Source organism: Amblyomma mixtum, chromosome 6, assembly GCF_055824585.1.
Source record: "Amblyomma mixtum isolate Tamu chromosome 6, ASM5582458v1, whole genome shotgun sequence".
In the NCBI taxonomy this organism is placed as follows: Eukaryota; Metazoa; Arthropoda; class Arachnida; order Ixodida; family Ixodidae; genus Amblyomma; species Amblyomma mixtum.
In genome coordinates, this window is record NC_143017.1 from 137,107,384 (window position 1) to 137,127,887 (window position 20,504).

At 46.0% G+C, this 20,504-nt stretch overlaps 1 protein-coding gene across 8 annotated transcripts in view; it reads right to left on the reverse strand.

Annotated features, from left to right (window-relative positions):
- Window positions 1–20,504, reverse strand: part of LOC149340514 (unconventional myosin-Ia-like) — a 153,001-nt gene that overhangs the window by 7,450 nt on the left and 125,047 nt on the right. For 2 of the 8 annotated variants that reach the window (XM_089549308.1, XM_089549307.1), the window contains exons 19-30: window positions 19,467–19,581; window positions 19,100–19,221; window positions 18,862–18,929; window positions 18,082–18,298; window positions 14,452–14,601; window positions 14,210–14,278; window positions 13,600–13,635; window positions 10,888–10,974; window positions 7,159–7,290; window positions 3,469–3,575; window positions 2,592–2,727; window positions 657–809 (exon numbers count right to left, since the gene is read on the reverse strand). In XM_089549308.1, coding sequence (XP_089405434.1) covers window positions 657–809; window positions 2,592–2,727; window positions 3,469–3,575; window positions 7,159–7,290; window positions 10,888–10,974; window positions 13,600–13,635; window positions 14,210–14,278; window positions 14,452–14,601; window positions 18,082–18,298; window positions 18,862–18,929; window positions 19,100–19,221; window positions 19,467–19,581 — 1,392 coding nt within the window. Of the gene's footprint in view, window positions 1–656; window positions 810–2,591; window positions 2,728–3,468; window positions 3,576–7,158; window positions 7,291–10,887; window positions 10,975–13,599; window positions 13,636–14,209; window positions 14,279–14,451; window positions 14,602–18,081; window positions 18,299–18,861; window positions 18,930–19,099; window positions 19,222–19,466; window positions 19,582–20,504 lie in introns of those variants that run through there. The other 6 variants (XM_089549310.1, XM_089549311.1, XR_016283614.1 and 3 more) reach the window with 6 other exon arrangements.

Below are 20,504 nucleotides of genomic sequence, written 5' to 3' on the forward strand. Positions count from 1 at the left end.
AAGATAAATCACCAGCATACTCATTAATTCCATTAACGAAACTTGTTTGTAGTCTCTGTCAGAGAGAATTCGGATAAAATAACGTTGTGATTTTTCTTCCCGCAAGGTTCACGGCAACAGTGTCACCGGCTAGGCACCAATCACGTTAATGTGAACAAACAGAAACCGAATAAGTCGTTAGTCCATATCAAAACGGGAGTTACCTGTGATGGAACCGTCTGCTGCAAGGTGGAGCAGTAAATAGGTTGCTTATTTAGCGGGCAAAATTTTAACCCTTACATAAACTTTAAACTCGTTTTGCTTCTTATCACATACATAATTCAGCAGAAACGCACTAGCATAAACGGAATAAGTGCACCGCAGTTTGGTGTTTTTTTTTTACATATGGAAAAGGACAACATAGCTAAACCAAAGCTTTATTCTCTATGAACCTCAACACAAATAATGTTTGCGGTGTTGTGCGAGAGGCGCAACAAAAAAGAAAGCATACAAATGACCAAAAATGCTTCAACGGATGCTACGTTACGTGCAGCAAACAGTGACGCAACACAACCCCAATGCCTCTAAACCCTTCCTAGACCACTTTGTTGACACGAAGGAACATAGTAAGAATGTGGGAAAAAAATGCCCAATATAAGGTGCTCGCTCGCACATACCGTGCGTATGTGAAAGACGGCGATGTCGTCCAGGAAAGGGCTGAGTGATATCCTGTAGATGTCGGACACTGGAATGCGGTACTTGATCTGCAGGGTCCGCTGGTCCATGATGAGCATCGCGTTGGTGCTCACCACGAACAGGGTCTGTACACACTGCGAATGAAGAAGCATGGCGCCTCACTCCAGTGTGAACAGCTCGGCCGAGTGAGTGGTACCGCCTACAAAACTTTCCCATACGGAGCATTTGTAAGCAACCTTGCAAATATTGCGAGAAGCGAATTTTACTAAACACACATGACTGCTCTACTCGGGCACGTCCAAGCTGTCTCATACCTCTGAGAGCCCTCGTAAAGACCTTACAAGTGTACCAACCCTCTGCGAGATCACCTAGTGTCCTCGTTCTTGTACGTGGTAATAAGCACGCACAGACAGTCTTGTAGAAACCTTGTACATTTTTAAAGCGACAGCTTTAATGTATACATACCGCTCCGAGCTGTTCAACTCGTTATCGTAAAGGAACTCGTGCTGTCTATGTGCCGTTATTCTTAAATACGTTGCCGTCAAATGCATCCTGTATAAATACAAATTCTAAACTAAAACTATTGCATTCATCTGTTTTCGCCTGACCTTTCAATTGTGCTTTGAAAATTACTGCTATGCAGCAATTCCTCGCCTCTCTCGTCTCGTCGACCCTTTCATGCTCACTTTTTCCTGTGCTTTTAATCCCCTGTAGGAGTTGACCTACCGTTGGTGCTCATGTGGTTTGATGCATGCGGCTCTTCTTCTAATTAACTATTAACATTGGCGAGTTAAATTTTGGTTTTCTGACCAACTTTTATGTTTGCTTTTGCCATTTACTTAATTATCCTTCCTTATGTATATAAAGCGCTGCACTCGACTTTTCGCTGTCTGCCAGCCGCTGCCGTACAAGCCCAATGAGACTTTGGCAGGCCTGAACTTGTAAACTGCTTTTCTTAGAGCAAAATAGACTAACTGACCGACTGACTGCGACTGACTGACTGTGACTGACTGTGACTGACTGTGACTGACTGCGACTGACTGATGGTGACTGACTGTGACTGACTGTGATTGACTGACTGTGACCGACTGACTGTGACCGACTGACTGTGACCGATTGATTGATTGATTGATTGATTGATTGATTGATTGATTGATTGATTGATTGATTGATTGATTGATTGATTGATTGATTGATTGATTGATTGATTGATTGATTGATTGATTGATTGAGAGCTCTGTTATGCTTAATATCTGGCGTGGTTGGCGTTGACCGCGAGCAAAAAGCTATGGCTTTAAATCTTGGATTGGATGGTTGGCGTGGCAGCTTAGGGCAAGTGATTGGTGCAGTGGCGCCGGCATGCGGCGGCCGACAGAATTATGAAGCGCTGCGGAGCAACAGAATTATGAAGCGCTGCGGAGCGCCACTAATAAGCAATGAGCAGAGCAAGAAGCAATAAGGAGAGCAAGCGAATGAGGGTGAACTCATTTGCCCTCGACTCCAGCTGTCATGTTCCTGGCACGAAAAGGGTAACCTGCACGTGACTAGGGACGTCTTAAATTAATTTGCGGCTCTATTGATTACCACTTAGGATGTAAGTACTAGTTGTGCGCTGCTTGCTCAGGAAGAATTTAAGCTATATAGATTAAATGGTTGAGTTTTCGTTCTATTTCTTTTATTGTCTGTTCTCACTTACACTGAATCTGCTATACTGCATATGCGCGTCTACATACCGTAATTTATTATGGTAATGAGTGACGTGCCAAATATGGGGAAAAGCGATTTATCAAACCTTTTTCCCAAATTCATGCAAGAAATTCGATTTTCTGCTCAAAAAGAACACTTTTGCCTCGAAAAGGCTGAACAGACCCATTGGTAAATGGTTTCCGCTTTTTCAAACTCCTCGTGCAACCCACCTTTCCGCTGGACCTTGTTATCTTGCTGATGATGTCTGCGAAGACAATGTACTGGTCTCCCGTTTCGTCAGACAGCCGTTTCCACTTCACGTTCTGACGCAGCCGTACGTAGTCGCCGCGGAACGGATGGGACACGCTGCAGAAGGGAGAAAAAAATAAACAGAGAGAGTGTCACCGTGCCGTTTATTCGCGGTGAAACTTTGCCAGCATAATGAATACAATCAAAATGCAAACTCTCTAATAGAGATAACATTAAGATCAAGTGCCATACCTACCGCAAGAGCTGGTGTAGACCCTTAGTAAACGTGCGGAATAATTTAACGGAGTATGATATGGTTTTATGATCATAACAGTTATCTAATCTGATGAATATCAGGCAGCAGAGAATGCCCACGCCGGTAGTTATCAGCGGGGCGACTGCGAACTGACGCACAATATTTCTTAGTTTCTGACTAGACATGCGAGATTTAGAAGACATGAACGTGCGCCTCCTTTACTGCTGTCGACACCTGTCCACAGGAATTGTCATTTCGTTAAAAATAATAGGTTTAATTTCTCCCCAAACAATTTTCGAGATGACGGATTATAGTGACGAATCGTTCCTTCCTACGGACGTCCCACCTTATGGCATTGTCGCCCATGCCTGCTCACAAAGGCACCGTCCCCTGCTTACAGTAAATAACAGGACAGCGAAGAAGAAATGAGTGCGTGTATCGTGTCTGACGCGTTTTATTTAATTTTTAAAGTTTTTTTTTTAAAGTACCCTTTTAATAATGTCAAGGCGCACCACTTGCAGAAACTTTTCGTCACCGGCAAAGACGACTCAGTTTTATCCAAACTATTACAAATTCCGAAAGAGCGCAATCGTGTCATTTACCTTCTTGGATAGGATGCCTTGTTATCCTTGAAGAGAATGCTGGCTGTCATTTTCTCACGCATGCGGTTTCGTGCAGTTTGGTCGAGTTTCTGCTTGTACCGTGTACACTGCAAGAAAAGGATCTTGGTCACTTTTACATGTCGTGTTAAACTGCAGTGCGAAGTTACTTAAAGCACACGCATTCAACTCATTTACAGCAAAAGAACGCGAATATGTGCACTGAGTGAGTGAGGAAACATGAACTAAACAAACCTGTAATATTACCCAGTTGGTGATGCCCGCGCATCTTTAAACAATCTTGCTTTGTCGCGTACTGACGGACTGAAAACTTAATTGGCCGTAGTATTTACAAGGAGGGTGTGGAAGGGTCCTTAGGGGGCCATTCCTTACAAACACTAGGTGGGCTCCTTATTACAGGTGCCCATTGGCTGTAGCTGCAGCTCGGGCGCGCCTGACAAGGGCCTTCTGGCTCGCCAGGCCAAAGCAGCCGAGCAGGGCCGCCTTTTAATCCTCCAGAGTACGGTTGGCGATAGGGGGAAGGTGCGGGGTTGGCTGGCATGGCCAAATCATGTGGAAAATGTCCGAAGACTTTTTTCTTATAGTGTGGGCTTCCCTGTGCACGCGGGGTCGAGGTGTTTTAGAACCGCCGGGCACAGCAGTGTTTTAAGTATAGAGGCGAAGTAGTAAACGCTCCTCCGCCGTCCTGAGGCCGTTACAGGGCTTAGGAAAAATTGCGTGGTCGAAATGGCAATGTTGGGTGATTTCCTTAAAGGTAAAAGCCGGATTGAGGTCGGAGTCCGCATCGTGGGGAGGCGAGGGTGATGGACGTAGATTGATCGCGCGGGCAGCGGCGTCGGCCGCTTCGTTGCCCTTGAGACCCGTGTGCGCGGGAGTCCACATTATTGTGCGGGACGCGGAGGCCCCGAGATAATTTGTATCTAGAAGTATGCGGTAGACAAGATAGAAAATAAAGCCCCTTTTGAGGTTCATGCAGGCCCCTCGCGAGTCGGTAAAGACAACCCGCGAGTCCTGATCGGCGGCGGCAAGCTCAATGGCCACCTCTTCCGCATAAGTTTTGTCTTTTGCTTTGAACGTAAGGCCGTTAACCGCGGTGTTTTGGTGGACTACTGTGGCCGTGTACCAACCCCCGTGGTGTGGGCCGGAGGAGGCCACGTAGAATACTCAGTGTTTGTTCTAATAGTGGCGAGCAAAGGATTCCGCCGCGTCAGGCGGCGACCGCTATGGTCGTCTCGTGTCATGTTGGCCGGAAGAGGGCGCGTAAACGTGCAGCACCTACAAGGCCTACAAGCGGCCTACAAGCGGAATAGGCCTAGTTTTCTATTCCGATAGGCAGCATTTTCAAGGAAGTGTTGTCAAAAAGAGTCCGACTCGGCCAGGCATCGAAGTAAAGTGGCGCTGGCGTAGAGACACACAGAGGTGGTGCTTCTCGCCGTCTGCCCCTTCGCTCTGATGCACACATGCAACGCACACAATGGCGCTCTGAAGAGTGCAGCCATGCTTTTCTGGTGTGCCCTGTGCAATGTACATACAGCGTACTTTGAGCATTGTACACATTGTACACAATGCACAATTACAAAACGAATGCAGCATCCTTCAGTTTATTCGGGTGGTGAGGTCGAGCTGCATTAGATACACAACAATGACCATACAAAATGCCTTACGCTTCTTTTTGTAGCGATAATTAGAACTGGGCAACAGCGACCGTGGCTTCAAGCGAAGTCACTGGAAGATAAATCAATGCTCTCAAATGCAGAAGCACGAGGAAGAATAAATATATTTCACTCCAAATAAAAACTTCGTTTGGCTGCTCACCAGAACCATTTCTATTTCCATGTGCTAACCAAGCTCCAAGAATTGATCAAAAAGTTTAAGCTGATTATATCGAAAATGACGAACTAATGCGGCTATAAAGTGCAATATTAAAACAAATGAAAACTATACAGCTGTCTTTTGTAGCAGTGTATGGTACACATGGCCATGCACATAGTGTACTCTTCCAAAGACTTCGATGCTCTTTCAAAAGTGAGAGCTGTCTCACGGAGCCCTTCTCGCGTGGTCCCACGCGTAGCCCGCGACCAGACGGAACACAGCTGGTAACACGTCATCGCCAAGTGCCGGGGATCTGCAGATGGTGGAGCCAAGGTCGGCTGCAGATGGCACGACGCGAAGCATGACGTCACAGCGCGTAACCACGCCTGCGTTTCTGCTAGAATACTAAAACAAGCCCACTTGCAGCAGAAAAGAGATGCCCGGGCTTGCTGCTGTACAGTGTCAATGCAGAGCAGATCCTACGGCGCGCGGTTCCAAGCGCAAACAGATAGGAACCGGAACCAGACCGAGCATGGGCGCAACATGAAGGTTGCGTATGGATGTGAGTGCAGTAAACGGCAGTGATAGGAGTCGGGCTTGGCCGTACCTAGAACGTCGACGGCCGCCCGATGGTCCAGAGCCCGCCCGAAAGCTGATGACACGCCCGTTACCAGGCGCAAGAGCGTGCTGTCCGAAGGGGTCTCGCGCTCGGAAGACCACGCAACAGCGGAACACATCACCTGCCTGAGGCAGTTACAGTAGCTCTCGCTGATGCTTGCGCTAAGTCGACAAACTTTCCTCTACGAATTTTTATTCTCGGACATGCAAGCTTGGACTTGGATTGTTGTCCATGCCAGCTCTGCAGTGCGAACGCAAAAGTGTTTCCGCGGAACTGCGGACGCACAAGCGGGTGAAAATGTGGTGACGAAGCCTAGAAGGCATTTCTCCACAGATGTCTTCCTACTCCAGAACTCGAGCACAAATTTTCGGCCGCAACAAGGCGACTGCTGAACCTTCTTAAACAAACTACAAGGCGACACAACAAGCCGATTGCTGAACCTTCTCAAGCAAACTACAAAGCGACACAACATGGTGATTGCTGAACCTTCTTGAGCAAACTACAAGGAGACACAACGAGGCGATTGCTGAACCTTCTTATGCAAACTACAAGGCGACACACCAAGTCGATTGCTGAACCTTCTTAAGAAAACTACAAGGAGACACAACGAGGCGATTGCTGAACCTCCTTAAGCAAACTACACGGCGACACACCAAGTCGATTGCTGAACCTTCTTAAGCAAACTACAAGGTGACACAACAAGCCGATTGCTGTACCTTCTTAAGCAAACTACAAGGCGACACAACAAGCCGATTGCTGCACCTTCTTAAGCAAACTACAAAGGCGACACAACAAGCCGATTGCTGCACCTTCTTAAGCAAACTACAAGGAGACACAACTAGGCGATTGCTGGACCTTCTTAAGAAAACTACAAGGCGACACAACAAGGCGATTGCTGAACCTCCTTAAGCAAACTACAACAGGTAGGCAACTAGATGGCAGGGCGAAGCTTAATTGAAAAACATTCCAGTAACGATACTGGGCTAACCGCTTTTTACGCGCTAAAGCAACACTATGGAATTTGAGACGCCTTTTAGAGTAGAGGTCCGGATTCATTTCGGCCAACTGGGGCTCTTCAAACGTGCAGATAACTCTTATCACAAGTTAAAGACACGTTAGTCAAAATTCAGCTTAATTCTTTCTTCTCCGGTTTGAATTTATAGCACATAATGACCGCCATCTGCAATCGGCCTTGGTAGAAGAAATGCAACAAGGACGCCAACGGAGGGCGGGTGACGCACCCTCCACTTGTGGTGCAGTTTCCTCAGCAGGTGGCTGGTCTGCAGCAGGAAACGGGGCGCCGGAGGCCAGGACCGGTCCGCCGGCGACTCCGAAGGCAGGTTGCGCGCCAGCCATAGCAGGTACCGCCGGCGCTGTGGACAGCAAAGCCGACGAAAGGAACCACCCAATGCAATACCACTGAACACTTTGCTCTTGCTATGTCCATAAGCAGCATCCGAATGCACTGTCCGATGAAGGCACTCTCATATATTAATTAGTCTACAGGTCGACAAACACTTTAAATTTTTGTTGTTGTCGGCTTCTATGCTGAAAACAAATATTTGTCCGCATAATTCGCTGAAATTGCGCTTGCTATGATAAAGGACTTAAAGTTCCTTAATAAAGTTTTATTCCCCAAATCTAGCTCCGAAGTAGGCAGTTTCGCTTGTATCGAACAGCAGGTGCTCCCGCGCTCCAAGCGCAAATAGAATGAAAATTTTTAGTTGACATGGAGCAGAGTTTCATGAATATAGAAAGGAAATGAGCAAATTACTCTATATACGAAAGTAAAATAATCAACAGGAATGAGCTTGTTCGAATTCCCTGATGGAATGCCCCCTCAGTTCTTCAAATATAGTCACGCACACATCGCTTACCGCCTGTCGTCGACGCTATCAACTCCGTTTCCAAGTTTGTTCGTTTGCGTAAGTTCATTATGAATCGTATGAACTTGCCAATCATCTCTTCCAACCGCCATTTTGTCGCGCCAACGATGAGAACTGGTTAATTCACGGGTCCTCCTGAAGGCAACTACAACGTTTCCGAGGTTTTCCGACGCAACTCGGGCACCAGTACGGAGCGTCGTGCTGCTTTCTATTCCTTCAGATTACTCTCCTGCCCTTATCGTAGCCAGTCTGTCCTCGACATATAAACACAGCCCGTACGGACCGCTTATCAAGGCGTATCTAGACGCACATGCGCCGAACGATTCCAAACAACGTACAGGATAGCTCGGATTCTGATCAGACACCATCAATTACCTTTTTTTTTTATTGTTTCGCGTTACGTTTTCTAAGCTACCATGAGCAGACGAAAACACCAAGCACGAAATTAAAAAAATGCTAATCGTGGAATAGAGATAACTATAGCAACTATTTTTTTTGTTGGCTTTGCTAGCACATGATAATGAAAAAAGATGAAAGATGCATTGTTCATAAAATATAAAACGAAACAGAGAACCTCTACAAGAACATTATGGTACCATGTACATAGGGAGATTCAAAGTGTTTCCACAAGTGTACACCTCAAGCAGCCTTCAACAAAAATACCCAAGTTTACAGGAACAAACTAATGGTGATGTGCGCAAGAGATGGTTTACAATTTCGCAATTTGTTGCCTTTTCTTTTTTTGGTCAAACAGAATATATGAAATAAGCACAGCATACTTCACAGAATTACAAATTCAGCTAATCTTTGAGATCATGAAGCAACACGTGAGCTTAAATGCGCGTTTGATACTTATAACGCATGACTATACTTAGGTCATATTATTCGCTATGAACAGCGAACGCTGTCATAAAGAATTGGATGTGCAAGTTCAAACGCTACTTCACTATAGTACAAGCACTCTTTCAGCTATAGCATTCGATATTTGGCTGACGAATAGGCAGAGTGGTTAGTGCGGGCATCCTATATGAGGAACTCAGCAAAAAAGGACAGTTATAACTGCAGAGCGGCATGCATTCATCCAGTTTTTACAGATTTCGTCCGCAAAAGCTTCCGTTTTGGTCAAAGAAAGAGTTAGCATGAGTAAAAAATCCACGAATAGCAAACTAAACGCATATATCGTAGTTTTTTACTGTCTGCACTATCGCTTGAATTTGATGATGGTTGACTGCCCAAGGAAGCCCGTGATAGTGGTCAATTTGATTACTCTTAACAAATAAGATCATCGATCTTCAAAACAGCTGGTGTGCCACGAGAGTTGTTGTGGCAGTTAAACAACACAATAGAAATGTTTCTTTCGTCACGACAGACTTTGTTGTATTATTTTTGGCCATGAACTTGTAGGACTAAAATTTTTTTGCAGAGACACCAGAATTTTCTATAGTATTTTGCTCTCCCTTGTAGGGACAACAGAACTACAGAAAATACGACAGTTCTGCAGAAAATTTTGTCATTACGAGCAAATGACCAAACCTTCTGTTGTATCTTGGGCACGATTCTGTCGTTCATTCTTACTGGGCTTAGGCCAAACATTTCCTGTACGCTTAGGCCCAGAGGTAAAAAAAATAGGGCCTCAAAAATGAGTTTTTCAGATTATTGCCCATTCATTTTAATATTGGAGTGTTTTGATTCACAACACACTATGTCATAACGCTGGAATTCATGAACGCTCACAGACCGCCCAGTGCTTGTCTAACAACGAACCTACTGTTCCTTAGCGCGTCGCACCTATGACTACCATTGGAAACGCATTATCTCCATTGGGTCGAAATACACTTTTTTCTTTAGTTCTCATTTTTCAGCGTGCCTCAGGAGAAAGCCAGTTGTGCCGAGCTGACTCAAGGACTAAGCTGATGTTAGACAACGCAACTAAGTGGAAGGCAGCTTCATGGATATGCGTACTGGGATCCCACGATTGATTTGGCATACCAGGTTTGGTGTTAGACAAAAAAAAAAAAATGCGTTACTGAGACTACAAAGACACTGTAGCGCAGCAAAAGACGAGGACACAAGAAACGAGAGACGAACACCTTGTTTCTTGTGTCCTCGTCTTTTGCTGCGCTACAGTGTCTTTGAAGTATGTACCAACAAGCCCAAAAAGCCACGCTACTGAGACTAATTCGAATGAACTTCGTTAAATAATACTCATTTCTATATTCTGCTGAATAAATTCGTCATTGTTCACACCATCCAGCAAAACTCTAAATGGTCTGCACGATGTTAGCTCATAAGGCGCCGATGAGGGATTCCATCTAGCATTAACATCGTCTAGAAATAAACGTATAGTTTTGTAACTAGCAAAATTAAAAATAAATGCGCTTTAAGATAGCAACTATCCGCCCACAATGTTTTCTCACAGAAATAACGAACCTTCATTTCTTTAGTTCAAGTGCCGCTTATTTTCCTCGCATATGAATGGGTAGCTTTTCAGAAGGCTGCTAAGTTATCAGGCTGCTAACTAACCAATGATAAGAACCCAAGGCTACTAATTTATCAGATGGTGACTGACACAGCACTTAATAAAACTAAATGTGCATTTGAGTCTAGCCGAATCGGATATTGCCGCAGTGGAAGAGATACAAAGGACAAACTAGAGCGCGCCAGTGCGCTTTTAAGCAAAGACGCCATCTAAAAGCCTAGTAAACCACTACAAGAGAAAGCGATGCGTTCATTTTTAAGTCCTAGTCTCAATTTTATATCCTAGTACATCACCAAAGCATATAGTGTCGCCCTTAGACCTACGAAACTCACAGACTTTCGTTTCCTCTCCCCCCTCCCCCACCCTCTCTTTCTCCTACTAAGCTTCTAAGATGGAGACTCCGTGCATGGGGATGTTAGAGCTGCAGTGATTGGTGGCCCGCTAGAAGCGTGGATATGTCAGCCAGGAGCCGAACATGCAGGGCAGCATGCGTCCCCTTCTCGCGGGTGCTAGTTGAGTGGACGGACAGTGTCAGTACAGCACGGCCGAAAGGGAGGGAATGCTTCGCGTGTCGGTGGCGGTTTGTGGCTCGCGAGGCCGCTCACCTCGTAGAGACGGTAGGACCTGCCCAGGACGCGCGCTGCACACTCCCGCCGCCTCGCCTGCCTGACGCCGTGGAGCTCCTCCCTCGTCTTCAAACGTCCATCATGCAGACACACACACAGACAGAACAGAACTCCCCTCACTCGATGCGGATCCACGACACGCTCAAGAGGAAACCAAGCAGAAAATCCCCAAAGCATGCACCCGCAAGTGTTTCCCCCCCCCCCCCCCCCCTTTCCCCTCCCTCGCGAACGAGCATCGCCAGTGCGGATCGTGCACAACAGCTTTGGACAGGCGCGTGCCACAGTACATGGCTGCAGAGTGCTCGCGAGGTGAGGAGGCCATAATGCGCCATCACATGTGCAATGTGCTCTTCTAAAGCAAGGAAGGCGCACCAAAAAATGAAAGAAATGGCAGTGAAATAAACCAGACAAAGCCATGTGACAAGCCCGCGACCAGCCGAGTGCCTAAGTGCATGTTCAAACCGTGCAGCAAGCCGTGAGTTCGGCAGTAAGGCAGCAAGCGTTCGAAGTGGCGAAACTAGAAAAAATGTTAAGCTTCGGTTTTTGTGACCATGGATTCATTCTGTTGTGTTTGTTTGCTACTGATGAAAGCCAAACGTGTATCACTAATTATGAGACATGTGTTGCTTGCAATCCCTTCGCTATAGTAAGTTTACAGTGTCTGCACTACCCCTTACTGTGGCTATTGCTAGCGCTTGAACTTTATCAATTATTCACTGTTAGCTTACCGCTAATAGTGAATAATTGATGGATGATTTATGGGGGTTCATCAGCCAGAGCAACTGAGGCTATGAGGGACGCCGTAGTGAAGGGCTCCAGAAATTTCGACCACCTGGGATTCTTTAACGTGTTATGACATCGCACAGTAAAGGGGCCTCTAGCATTTCGCCTCCATCGAAATTCGACAACCGCGGCCAGGATCGAACCGGCGTCTTTTGGGTCAGCAGCCGAGCGCCATAACCACTCAGCCCCCGTGGCGGCAGTAGTGAATGCGGACCTTCCCTTCGTGTATAAGCACTGCGCAGAGCTAGGCATTTAGGCGTACTCCGAACATGCTTACTAAAGGGAAGTCTTTGCGAAAATTATAAGAAGTTAGTGATATCATATTTAACCCAAAAATAATGCTTTTTTGCACTTCACCTCCTCATGTAAAAAAAAAATGAATTGAAGGTTTGGTCTCAAGTGCAAACTTTGCGGCCTGGACATATTAATATCACCAATGCAACACTGATTGCTATGTTCTGCCATGGCGCCCATCATCATCATGATTGTTAAGTTAACAACACAGATTATTCCTCAGCTGATAATCTTTCGTCAGGTTCTTTTTCAGAATAGAAGATACATCCAGGAGTTCCCGTTTTCACAACTCACTCACTATAGGTCTATCTTACCCTAATTTCACGTTTGTGTCTGTCAAAACTAGCTTAGCTCTGTCACGCAAAAAAAAAAAAAAAAAATAGACCATGCAAGTTAGCACAACTAAACGTTTCATCCGGAAGAAAAGTTAACTGAAGTATCGCTGTTGCATGGAACAAAACTGAAAATGAATGCCTGAGGTTAAAACATTACCTCACTTCACTATTGGTTCATAAAAAAAAAATCAGTATGAAGGTCTACAAATAGGCTTTATTCAAATGCTGAGGTGTCCTCCATTCTGTAAAACATGTTTAAGCTATTAAAGATTGACTTTTGTTTCATAGGTACTGTTTAATCTCTAGTACAAAAAGACGAAGTGACTGTCGCGCAAAATATAGCGTCGTGGTCTGCGTAAAAAGAGACATAAACAGCAGATGTGTTGTCCCAATAAGAAAAAGCAGACTGCCAGCAGAACATCAAGGATAAAAGTACAAAAAGACAGCTTTGCAGGATGTTTCCTAGAGACCGACAACCAGTATTTTGCTGATCTTACCTTTGTATTATACAAAAAAAATCAGAAGCACACTAGTTGGCACTGTAGAGAGTCGTCATGCTAATTGTATAGGATAGGGCTCTCGCGAAAAAATATTATAGTGCACAGTGTTGACACCAGATAGAAATTTTAGTATATAAATAATTAAGTAGTTTAATTCTTGAAATCAGCAAATCCTGCACCAACAATCTATCAGGGTGTCTTGGTATTACTCCCAAGCGCCTCATAATATAACATCGCAAACTATATTCGAAAAATATACAAACCAATCTCCCACTTGAAGTTTTATACCTCCAGAAAACTGTCATACATGTACTAAAGCAAAGGCGACGTCAAAATCCTTCCTCACGAGCTAAACCGTTGTGAACATACGGCAACATCGAGTGCGTTAGGCTTGGTGCATTCACGCGATCGTTCAATATATAATAGAAAATGTTGTACATATGAGACAGTGCGGCCAACTTTTAAAAGAATTTCATTTGCTCTAACAATCTTAAATGATCTGTTCCTCAATTTCCGTACCCACTGCTGCATGCATAAAAAAAGAAGTTCGTCTCCCTGTCATAGCTGCGTCGTCAAGGTCAGTTGTCTGCCCCTTGTGAAAGGTTAAAGAACAGGGAGGTTAGTTCGTGCCACAGATGTTGACGAATACTGATGTTACAGTGCAAGAAACGCCATGTTCAGATAAAAATGTTCATGAATACGAACACAAAGAAACATAAAAATTATACAAACAAATGAAAGGAAATGTACAAAAAGACAATCAAACAATCAGAAATTACCACAAGATTTTTCCGGCGCTCGAACTCCTGCCTTGCCTAGAACGAAATGAACAACAAAGCAACTTAAACAACATAATAGACGAAAATATGATCAGAAAGATCAGATGTACAAATAAACACGGTACTTATTATCATCCCGCGATGTCCTTGTTATGTAGGGGCAGTTTGCAGGAACTTAAAGCAGGCTGAAACTGCAGTGCGACGATAATTCTTCACTCTCTAATTTTATTCATTTTACCGCATTGAGGAATATGATATAAAATTTAGGTAAATCTTAGTTCTTAAGATTGTTCATTTGCTGCTGAAGGCAAGCTAAAATTGAACGACACAAATATAAACACCGAGACAGCTCAAATCACACCTTGATTTCTTCTCAATGCATTTAGAATATAAAACGTAATTGGGAGAAAAAACGCGGAATAAAAAATCACTGACATCTAAAGAAAAAAAGGTAGCAAGAGTTTTATAGGAATATTACTTTTTCCAGCATAATCGAACCTCAGCTATCCTCTCCACTTGGAATGAGTAGCAAGCGCATTAATGAGTGACAGCGACAAAGTTTAGATGCGATCAAGAGAAAGAAAGATGGAGCATATTATCAGCATACAACCTTCCATCCTCTATAATAGGCAGCAATGGTGGTCGCCGCTTGCCGCTTACGCAAGAACTCACGACGAGCCTATCGGTAGGAAAAAAGAAGAAAGAAAGAAAAGCGTAAAGCAAAATCAGAGAACTGTTTAACAACAAAAATAAAACGAAAAATGTCCGCGCCTCTGCATCTGCGCCTCGACACTGGGACAGAGCTTCCTCTATAACACCGGGCTCTGAACGCATAGTCGACGCTTCACTCACCTTCCAGCACTTGTAGTTGCTCGAGAGAACCACTTGGCTTTCGCGCATGCGCAGAAACCTCTCCCGCATGACGAAACCTCTCCAGGTCTTCTGGATCAAAGTGGCCAGTTCGTGCAACCGCTCGCACCGGAACTCCTCCAGCTCGCAAACCTGGAAGCCAAACATTTGTCAGCACAGTTTGTTTTTCTTCATTTTTTTCTTGCAACTTTCTTGCGGCTTCCTTTGCAGCGGCACCTATTGTCAAGTGGGAGCAAAATTTCCCCATAGCACGGCCCGTTGCTTTTCCGACCACTTCCGGCGTTTTCGGTCTTCAGGAGAGCCACAAATCGAAGCTAACACATACGCTTGCCTCGTCTACAGGCCCACTTCGGACACTGTAAACGTCAGGTGCGTACGGTTGCGATGCGCACCCTCGACGTCTGCCCGCAAGCACCACTCCGGCTACACCTACCTGCGCCAACTACTGAACCGCAACGCAGATGGCGGCGGAAGTAAGCTGCAGCATTCACCCGAGAGGTCAACGTCTCAGACCACTTGTAAACCTAAGATTACTCTTCCCTTCCATAACATAGGCGGCGGGCCATCCTTTTTATATAAAGCCTACTGACTGACTGACTGACTGACTGAAACCAGCAAACTGACGCGCCTTTAGTGAAAGACTGTTACCTCCTCGCCTGTTTCGACAGTAGGCACTGCCGAGAAGCGGCGCGGCAATAAAGTCTAACAGAAGGTCGCGTGGTTTACGTAACATTTAGACTCGGGAGGACGTAGTTAGAATACTTCAGTCCGATGATAATAAACACATTACTTTTTTTTTTGTAAAGTTGGCTTCTTCTCCTTCTAAAACCTAGAGAGGCAGAGCACGCTTTACAGGCCGGGCTAACTAAAGTGAAAATCCAAGAATAAAGCAGCAGCAGTCGCGGGTGACTGACCATTTTCGTTTTAGTGCGATATGTTATTTGGACTCTCATTTTAACATAGAGTTTTTGGCAACCATTTACTTTAGAATATTGCACTATGACCATACAACTACACATCAGTTTGTACTTTCGCCATCACAAAGTATTATTTTACATTACGTGCTTATTTGTCGAGTAACTAAAGGATTGAGTATGTGTTACTATAAGATTATTGGATTCGACATTATTTTTCGATGGACTGTTGACACCGCAGGAGTTTGCATTTTTCTTGTTGGTTATTTTTGTAATTCGCCTGACTTCCCGATCCTTGCCTGCAGTACAGTATGCATGTGCCAGTTCTACACGTCGTTGATAAGCCTTTATAAATTGATCGCATGGCGTCCCCATTTCCTGCTGTCTCAGGGACTATCTGGTGCTTTGGCAACAAACAGAGATAAGGCATAGCAACTGCGCGCTGCGCCATGTAACAGGTAGGTTGCCGTGCCATGTAGGTAACATGTAACAGGTAGGGTGACATGTAATAGGTAGGGTAACAGGTAGAGGGTTAAAGTTCCTCATACGCGCGGAGAACGTAGCATGTGCGGTGCGACTTAACTCAGAAAAAAAAAGAGGTAGAGGCACACCTGCAGTACCCACACAGGTCTTCGCTACGCCAAATCGAAGTTCATAACGAGCACAACATGTAAGCGTACATCACGTGCTCACCCTGTCGCACACCGAGGAAGCGACACGCGGGGGGGAGTAAACCATTCCGACCAGGAGTGTTGTTTGCAAATACTAGCAGCGCTCGGGCACTTTCCTTCGCGCAGCCATCAACCTCGCTCTCCGTGCAGCTACTGCGAAGAACCCCGTTTTCGCGTCGCCCACTCTCTCTTCTCTCATCCGCCTCCGCGCGCGCCACCTGTCACAAAATAATCGCGGTCAGTAGAGCGAGATGGCGCCACGGACTCTACGTGCTGGGTTGCTGCGTGGCGTGCCCGCGTGGCCTTCGCGTTGTGCGGCTGGAGTGCGATGCAAGCGCACGTAACAGCGCGGAAGAACCCGCAGCTGTTGGCTGGTTATTAATTTGACCTGCAATCACTCATTCACAGTGGGGAAGTGGGAAGCAGTTATAAAGCTGTTCTCTATTCACACTATATGCACTCCTGCATATGTTGTGAAGAGGAAGAAATGGGCTTGGGCAGGGCATGTAATGTGAAGGCAAGATGACCGCTGGTCCTTAAAGGAAACGGAGTGGATTCCAAGAGAAAGCAAGAGTAGCAGGGTGCGGCAGAAATTTAGGTGGCCGGATGAGATTAAGAAGTTTACGGGGGTACGGTGGCCGCAACTGACAAAGGACAGGGTTAATTCGAGAGATATGGGATTGGATTTTGCCCTGCAGTGGGCGTAGTCAGGATGATGATGATGATGCACTCCTGCAGCACAGCTTAGTCTACTGGAGCCTTCGCAGTGATAATAACTTCTCTGTGAAACAAGCTAGCAAGCCTAGTTCCTTACAAGCGCTCATTGCAGCTATCACGGAGACAGCGGCCACGTTTCCTGAATACAAGTGGTGGAGAAAGTATTTAACAAAATATATCGGCGTGTCTATAGGTGGCTATACATCGGTGCACCATGGTTTTTCTATTCCCTGCCACACTAAGCACGCTTGCGCTTTTCACCTCGAAACATCGTTCGTGGTTGCGCTGTAGGCATTAAGTTCTGAAGCAGCGCTTTGTCTTGCATCTCTTCTTTATTCTCTAGCCAATGCTTTGTGCAGCCGTCAGAACGAAATTTGATAAGCGCGCCCGAGTGTAAAATTTGAAGCTATTCATAGGTACATCCAAATATTCTTTCAGTGTTCGCTTTGAACGCATATACGCGAAAGGGGTGGGGCATTATTTGGTTTATCTTCTTAAGGGGGCGTAATGCAAAAGAAAAAATAGCTGCGGCTTAGCTCAGCTAACCTTGGTTACGCAAGCGAAAGCTAGCGAGACACTAGATAGGCAGCGCGCCCACCCTGCCGCCCTGGCATGTGGGAGTTAAATTAATGGTTGATCGCGAGAGGTTGCTCGTTCAATGAATGCTGCGGCCTATTGCTGCAGTGCCGCGTGTCTGCCACAACGTTGTCAGCGCTAACGCATGCAGCCCACATTTCTCTCTTTCACCACCGCCACGTACCTCAAAGCGCGGCTGAGGCGTCCACTGACCCAGGGATCGAGCCAGTTATGCGCCTTTCCTTTGCTTTCGAAGCTCCCGCTCTTCATCGGTTTCGGCTGTTCGTTTAGCCGTTCACGCTCCTTACCGATTGCTAAATCCCTCGCACGGTTGGCAATGTCGACCAAATGATCAGACTCGGCCCGACGTCTGCGCGTACAAACTCTCCAGGACGTCGGCTCCGGCTTACTTGCTTCGTCCGCAGCGAGACACTGGATAGGCAGCGCGCAGCGGCCGCGGCGACAGCGGAGCACGCAGCTGCAGCTGCTGCGAGTCACGTGGTACGTCACGTGGTAACATGGCCAGGGCCATGTTGCCACCGGCCGACCACTCCTTTTCCTCTCATTAAAATTCCTTTCTCTCTCTCTCTTACGCCGCTCCGCTCCTCCTGGTCGAGGCCACTCGTGCAGACAAAGCGAAATCGGTACCGCTACGCTAGTAAAGCTTCAGCTTTAAAAAGCCCATCACAAACGAAAATCTGACAGTTAAAGAACAAGTGAGAGCAAAGACTCACCGTCCTGTGGCTCTTGATGAATATCTTGCTGCGGCCAAAGACGTACTCCGAGGAGTGGATGGGAAGGTCTCGGAGCAGAAGCGTGACGCCTTCGACGGGCAGCCCCGTCCACTGGGGCCAAGTGCGTACACTGAGCAGTTTGTAGCGCTCCAGAAATGCAACGTAGTCCTGCCGGAAGGCGAACCCCGCGCGACGCACCTTCAGGGTCTCCATCAGTCTGCGTGCATGGCCAAAAGGCGGAACCCATGAATAGAAGACAGCAGAAACCTCACTGGAGTCCTCACACACCTCATATACCTCACAGTCCTCAGGCCTTGTAAGCTTCATAGTCTTCGTAAGCCTCATAATCCTCTAATTCCTAATAGTCCTCGTAAACATTGTAGTTCAGAGTCCTCATAAACATCGCAGTTTAGAGTCCTCACAGTCGTTATGAGCATCATAATCAACAAAGTCGTCAAAGTCCTCACAGTCCTCACTAACCGCGTAGTTTTCACAGTCCACAAAAGCCTCATAGCGAAGTATTGATTTCGTATTCAAAAACTGAAAATCAGGCTCAGCTAAAGCACTGACATAGTCCTGTACATCTCCACGTGACGAGTGTAACTTCAGGCCCTGTTGCAAGAGAACTACGATGTAAAAAACTTCACCACTTTTCTGTTACGTATCAGCAAGAAGCTCTGCATAATCGGTTTTCTATTCGTCAAAACAAAACAGCAATTGCAGCCAAAGAAGCCACCACGTTAAGGCGACATGAACAATGAGAGCATCGGAAAATCTTACCCGAGATACCGGACTTGGTGCTGAACTAGTGCCATCTCAAAAATCATTGGCTGCTTGAGTTCATTCGGCTGCAAAGATACACAGCGCAAATTAAAGCCTGCTTCAGCCATCCTTAATGTAACGCTGGCACGCCGCGAATAGACATGCTTTGAGACACAAATGCACAAGATTGTGTAAAAAAAGCGATGGCTATGCATTAACTTCACATTCTTTGCCCGCGTAAACACAAGACACCCACCTTGATGCAGCGTACGTAATTTGGCGTTTTCGCTTGCAGGTTTTTTACAAGTGCTCCAATGGAAATCTTAAACTGTGTGGCAGTCGTTGTTGGACGCTTCAGCGTCGTGCGTTTTGGGTTTCCTGTGGATGTAGAAAACATTTGCCAAGATATCGTAACCAAAATGCAGTGATGATGAAAGCGACGAAACTACTAGTTCTTCAAGATCTGTATGTGGATTTTCATGGAGAGCGAGCCATCTCCGCTCCAAAAATGCCCAAAGATCTCTCAAAGCTTAAGTTGTAAGTACAAAATAATACAACTAAAACCAGCCTTCGCTAGGCATTCCCAAGAAAGAACTGGAAACGGCAAAAGCGCTCATGTTTACCTTCAGGAAACAGAACCTTCATCAGGGGATGATCGCAACTGTACATGGCTTGAGACAGGTCACGGTAGAGATGATCATTGTTTTTATCAATAAAACCAACAACAGAATAGGTAACCTGAAAAAAAAAAGTAAAACGCTGAGATTGTAGCAATCGTTCAAACCACAACTGCCGAATATTAAAGTTCTAAGCCTCAAGAAAAAGATTGCCGTGAACACGCTTTCGGGAAAAATACGAAGTCTGTTAGAAAAGTATCCGACTTTATTTTTTTTTTGCGAACACCTGATGGATATGAAACAAGCGCGCTTGCACCAGCCGACCTTTAACCTTCGTGCGCATGCACGAATTTTTTCCCGCCTGCCGATAGCGTCAGTCGCTGGGAGGCAGCGTTTGAGTGAGGCAGTGCGCAGTGCTTTCGTCGGTTTTTTATTCCAAGGAAAATGGCGGAGCGACAGCAGCAGCGCTACTGCAGCAAATTTTGCCAGAAACTGGGCGACAGCCAAGTGGAAACCGTTCGGAATATTCAGTACGACTTTCGGTGAAGATGCTATGAGAAGCACACAAATTAAACAGTGGTACAATTGGTTTAAAGAGGGCCGCACATCGGTGTAGAGCGAGCCACGCTCCGGTCGGCCATCAACATGCCGAAACGACCCGGTCACTGCCGAAGTGAATGCTGTGGTGATGCGGGACCGTCGTGTGACTATCCGAGAAATTACGGAAGAGGTGGACATCAGCAATTTTTCTGCACAATCCATTATCACCGAAGATTTGGCCATGGAGAGAGTTGCGGCGAAATTCGTGCCGAAGCTGCTCACGGTGGAGCAAAAGCAGCTCCGTGTTGAAGTCTCACAGGACATGCTAGATTCCACAAACAGTGACCCCGACTTCATCAACACCATAGTCACTGGTGACGAGTCTTGGGTGTACGGGTACGATCCGGAAACCAAATCCCAGTCGTATCAGTGGAAGCATTCCACGTCACCATAACCAAAGAAGGCCCGCCAAGTGCACAGCAATGTCAAAGTGATGCTGACAGC